Genomic DNA, 6,000 nt, shown 5'->3' with positions numbered 1-6,000 from the left:
TAGAACTGAATGGAGTGTGAATCCCATTGTCTGCTGAAGTGGACAGTGAGATCTATTGTTCTTCTGAGATTAAGGGACTTGTTATTACTCTGGGACCACTTTGTCTGACACCTAGTGTGTATGCACTTTTATTGTAACAGCTCGGTCTGCCAATTACTTTAGTGTCATGGGTGGATTTGATCGTGTTGTAGTTGCTGTGCCACCTCAGTAACTGTTGTAGCCAGGTAACCGGGGCAAGACAGCTGCTGTTTGAAATGTCAATCTATAGGGTGCATTGAAGAGCCTATGGCTTTAGCACATTTTACAAGAACAGTTCTTTACATTGAGTTGATTTCTCTATTCTGCAGCAATCGAACAAAGTATCGAGCAAGAGGAGGGGTTGAACAGATCATCTGCAGATTTGCGGATCCGCAAGACACAGGTATGACAGTTATTAAAAACACCAGTGTAACAGTCCAAATGTAGCTACTAGTCAGAACATTATTTATGATGTTATTCTCCTAACGATAATCACTGTTTATTCAGTCAAACTAAATAAATGTGAAAAGACCACAACATATGGCAAACAAGGAACCTGACAAGGAAGAATTGATTTATTCATGTCAATTTAGATTTTCTTTGACAAGCAACATTACAGTTTTTGCACTGTATTAAATATATTATTAATGAAAATTAATGACGAGTTTTATAATATTAGTTTTACGGTTTAACATTTTCGAAAGGTTTCTTTTTTTAAAACTTATCATTCGTATGTTATGATAATATGATTATAATAGTAATCTTAGTTCGTTTTTTGTGTTAAATAATTAAGCATCTTCCATTAGTAAAGCATTTCATTAATTGGACTTTAAAAAAAAAAAAAAATCACTAAAAATGTTAAAAAAAAAAAAAAAACAGACAAATATATAACCTTTAAATTTTTATTTACATAATATTATACATTATATACACACACATTTATAAGTTTTTTATAAATGTATTATTTTTAAATAATTTTAATTTATTATATATTTAAAATTCTTCTGTGACTTACTCTAATGTATATACATTTTAATAATAAATTGTCAAATAAAAAATAAATAAAAAGTAATAAAAATAATAATAATAATAATAAACCCATTTTGTGTTTTGTGTCCATCAAGTTAAAATATACAAAAAAAAAAATGAAGTTACAGCATCTTGCCTTAGTAAAGCATTTTGCATAACATTACACATTATATTTATATTTTTATACATTATATATATATATTTTTATAAATGTATTATTATTTTAAAATTATTTTTATTTCTTATATATTTTATATATTATATAATATTATATTATATTATATTTATTTTTATTATATAATTCTTATGTGACTTATTCTAGTATATACACATTTTAATAATAAATTGTTAAAAAAAAAGTTAAAAATAAATAAAAAGTAATAATAATAATAATAATAATCTCTTTTTGTTTTATGTTCAGCAAGTTAAATCCAAAAATGTACATTCTCACCATAAAAAAATAAATAATAAAACATACTAATATATAACCCATTTTTATTATTTACATAATATATTAAGTGTGTGGATGTGTGGATGTGTGCATATATATATATATATATATATATATATACTTTTATGTTTATATATATATATATATATATAGAGAGAGAGAGAGAGAGAGAGACAAAACATTACACAAAAAGAATGTATAAATATTACATAAACAGAATGTTTAATATTATTTAATCAATCAAAATAATATAAAATAGTATTTAAAATTATAAATAAATACATTTTTTAAATAAATTTAATACATGCATTGTCTTTCATATGGGAATGCTATATGAATATAAATATTATATAATATTTATTTGAAAAGCCCTTATGTTACTATTTAAACTAGCTTCTCTAAAATGGAAGCAATATTCAGCAAAATAGCAGCAAATCTGACCTTCAGGGTGTTCAGAGACAGGCATACTTCCTGTGACCTCTGCCCTCCCACTGAGCAGCTCTGTCAAACACCCTCCTCAGCGCCATCTGCTGTCCAGAAACAGCACAAGCGTGGTCATCTCTGGCTTAAATTGCAGCAAAAGCAAGGCCCGATTTCACAACGATCACACTTGGCCCACGACACATCCTGAGCCGCCTACCGCCAGCGAGCGCATTCATATCGCGATGTGCAGTTAGATTTCCACATCCCTGACGCCTCCACACGTCTACCTTTATCCCACAGCATTCCACGCTGTCACGCAAGTTTGTGGAGGTGATGACGGAGTACAACACCACGCAGTCCAAATACAGGGACCGCTGCAAGGACCGTATTCAGAGACAACTGGAAATTAGTGAGTTCTGCGAGCACGTACCAAGACGCACATACAACCCACGCACAAAAACACAAGCTGAAAAACAGCCTCCACATTACTGGAACATGTATTTAGTTCTTAAATGCACAACTCAAGTGGCTGTGCATGCAATACTTAAGAAAATGACCCGGTACGCCACATACTGATATCATGTTCTTCTAATATCTTTACTCAGCTGGCAGAACAACTACCAACGAGGAGCTGGAAGACATGTTGGAGAGCGGGAAGCTTGCTATCTTTACTGATGATGTAAGTTTTACTATGACTTTAGTTTGCATGGAAGAAAAAAAATGGTGAGTTCTACAGCTACTATGGTCTGGAGGACTTCAGACGCTATTAAAAATAAAGATTATTTTTTGTTTTTTTATGGTTCCATTTTGGAACCTTCAACATCTGTGGAATATTTTCATTCCACAAAAGATTATTTTAGTTTAAAAAGGTTCTTTAGATCATTAAAATGTTCTTCACACTTGGAAAAAGAACTGTTGACTGAAAGGTTCTTTTTTGGGAGCTAAAAATGGTTCTTCTATGGAATCACTCCAAAAACCCACTTTTTATAAGTGCAGACATCTACATCAAATGATAAAAATAGTCTTTAAGCATCTTTACACAGGCTGCTCTCTGCCTGCTTTGCTGTGTAAATGCATTTGTGCCTCCACTAAGCTGCATTAAACGGTGTAAAGGCACCTAAATGCCACTTCTGTACCACCTTTGCACCTTTATCTGTCCAAATGTATATCTAATAATAGTAACCTGCTGTTGACCTCCTGACCTTTTCGTATTCTCCATGTAACAGATCAAAATGGACTCCCAGATGACCAAGCAGGCACTAAATGAGATTGAGACCCGACACACTGAGATCATCAAGTTGGAGAACAGCATCCGTGAGCTGCACGACATGTTTGTGGACATGGCCATGCTGGTGGAGAGTCAGGTACAATGCAGAAAAATTACACATTCGAAAATTACATCATAGGAGCAAATGACAGTCAGTCTGAGAATTTCACCCTATTATATTCACATTATCATGGTTGAAACCAGAAGATTTTACTTAAAGAAATAGTCCAACCAAAATTAAAATTTGGTCATTACTTACTGACCGACGTGTCACTGTGTACAATGTTTTAGTGTTGTTTATCACACTATAGTATTTATTAGTATTTCAAAATTTTATATTTTCAGCTTTCATTTTAATTTTCTTTACATTTTAGTCATTTTCTCATTTTTATTAAATAATTTTATTTATTCATTTTTCCATACCTTCCATTTTTATTTTAGTTTCAATACTTAAAATTAGAAGTTTGTTAGAATTATTTCAAATGTTGCCAATGAAATATTTGGATTTGTTTAATTGTTATGAAGTTTCATATAATTTTTATATTCATTTTTGTATATCAGCTTTATTTCAGTTACCAGAAACATTTTCTTTTTTTTTTTTTTTGTGTTTTTTTTTTTGTCATTTTTATTTTTCTTATCACTAATTTTTATTTCAGTTTTAATAAATCAAATTAAACTCTTTTTTTTTTTTTTTTGCTTAAGTGTAATCTAATTTTTATATTTATTTTATATGTGACCCTGAACCACAGCACCAGTCATAAGGGTAAATTTTGAGATTTATACATCATCTATAAATAAGCTTTCTATTGATATATGGTTTGTTAGGATAGGGCGATATTTGTCTGAGATACAACTATTTGAAAATCTGTCATCTGAGGGTGCAAAAAAATCTAAATATTGAGAAAATCGCTTTTAAAGTTGTTCAAATGAAGTTCTTAGCAATGCATATTACAAATCAAAAATTAAGTTTTGATAAATGTACAAAATATCTTCATGGAGCATGATCTTTACTTAACATCCTAATGATTTTTGGCATAAAAGAAACATCAGTAATTTTGACCCATACATGTATTTTTGGATAAATGAATGTATTTATTTTTATTTAATATATTTTTTAAGAATATTTATATTCAAAATTAGCTCATTTCCTCTGTTCATAAGGCCTCATCTATCAGAAAAAAAAAAAAAACACTGATACGTCATATTTTGATTCTGTTCGTGAACACAGGCTAGACAAGAACTAGACATGTCCTTGAAGTGCACTGCTCTCCAAAGTGATGCTGACTTTCAAATGTAATTCACAGATTGCAATTTATTTCTTCCTCCACAACCAAGGACAGGTGAAATTATTTACACAGTCACAGTCCCAATGGATTAATTTGGGGTTAAGGACACTGGATCATCACTGCTTGTGGGGTTTGAAATCAGGCTGTACAAAGCACAAAGAATTGAAAGGATTTTAACTTGCGAGAAGTGTATGCAGCAGAAAACTCTTCTGTGATTTGTGCATTGCATACAGTGATCGTAAACGTGTGCGTACTTGGATACTGTGAAGAAGACGTTTGTTTGAAGTGTCTTTTTTTGTCATTCACAGGGAGAGATGATTGACAGAATTGAGTACAACGTGGAACACTCTGTGGACTATGTAGAGAGAGCAGTTTCTGACACCAAGAAGGCTGTCAAATACCAGAGTCAGGCACGCAAGGTAAAACACCGTCAGCTGTTACGCCTGACGTCTTTCTGTATTATGCCCTTTGTGTACAATGACTCATGCTCTCAGCACCTTTCTAGACAATGTAGTCCTAAGCTGTCGTATACAAAAAGCGAGTAATAGAAGAGCATTTTAAATTTCTTCCTAAACCATTTAAACCATCCACAGACAAAACTATATTGCTCCTTTGGCATTCATCGGTTCTTCAACAGATGCCATCTGCTCCTAGATTTTTTGCTGCAGTTTTGCTGGCTAACGGCCATTGCAGTGGTGGTCAAAAGACTGCAGACTCTTGGTGTTATGCCACCTACTTCTGAGCTTTCTGATGAGTCAAACTGCAGAAATGGGGTGGTTACCCTTTTACCGCAACCATAATTATTTGCTAAAAGTGAACTGCTGGTGAAACATAAAATGTAGTTCATTTTTTCATAGATTTAATAACTAATGTTATCACAAATAAAACCTTATAGTAAAGTGTTACCAGATTAGAATTGTTAATTATGGAAGCCCCATGAAATAAAAACAGGTAATTGCGACTTCTTTCAAAATTCTTACTGTTTTCATAGTTGAGTTTATATCTCACAATTTGGACTTAGTTTTTTCCCAGTTATGAGAAAAAAAAAAAGAATTTGAGAGATTAAAAACTCAGAATGCTGATTTTCCTTTTCGCAATTCCGAGTTTACATCTTGCAATTCTGACTTTTTTTTTCTTTTAAATCTGGCAATTCTGTGTTTTTTTCTCTCAGAATTCTGAGCTTATCCCTTAAAATTCAAACCTTTTCTCAGAATTCTTGAGTTTAAATCTTGCAATTCAGATTTTTTTTCGCAAAATTCTGAGCTTATCTCTTGCAATTCTGACTTTGTTTCTTAGAATTATAAGTTTAAATCTCGCAATTCTGACTTAATTTCTCAGAATTCTGAGGTTAAATCTCACAATTCTGAAGTTTTTTTCCTCAGAATTCTAAATTTAAATCTTGCATTTCTGACATTTTTCTCAGAATTCTGTTTAAATCTCACAATTTTGATTTGTTTTTAGAATTCTAAATTGAAATCTTGCAATTCTGACTTTTTTTCCCCTCGGAATTCTGAATTTAAATCTCA

General features: G+C 31.6%; 1 protein-coding gene and 1 long non-coding RNA gene across 2 annotated transcripts in view; one reads left to right on the top strand and one right to left on the bottom strand.

Annotated features, from left to right (window-relative positions):
- LOC127182016 (uncharacterized) overlaps positions 1 to 6,000 on the bottom strand; it is a 35,179-nt gene that overhangs the window by 20,404 nt on the left and 8,775 nt on the right. The window lies entirely within an intron of this gene.
- The window catches only part of stx1b (syntaxin 1B), a 52,820-nt gene that overhangs the window by 40,450 nt on the left and 6,370 nt on the right, over positions 1 to 6,000 (top strand). The window contains exons 5-9 of the mRNA XM_051137091.1: positions 348 to 421; positions 2,222 to 2,330; positions 2,527 to 2,600; positions 3,148 to 3,285; positions 4,783 to 4,893. Of these exons, the coding sequence (XP_050993048.1) occupies positions 348 to 421; positions 2,222 to 2,330; positions 2,527 to 2,600; positions 3,148 to 3,285; positions 4,783 to 4,893 (506 nt within the window). The remainder of the gene's footprint in view (positions 1 to 347; positions 422 to 2,221; positions 2,331 to 2,526; positions 2,601 to 3,147; positions 3,286 to 4,782; positions 4,894 to 6,000) is intronic.

The sequence above is a fragment of the Labeo rohita genome, chromosome 19, assembly GCF_022985175.1.
Source record: "Labeo rohita strain BAU-BD-2019 chromosome 19, IGBB_LRoh.1.0, whole genome shotgun sequence".
Lineage (NCBI taxonomy): Eukaryota > Metazoa > Chordata > Actinopteri > Cypriniformes > Cyprinidae > Labeo > Labeo rohita.
Note: the sequence above shows the minus strand (reverse complement) of the source record. Positions and strands in the feature narration are given on the sequence as shown.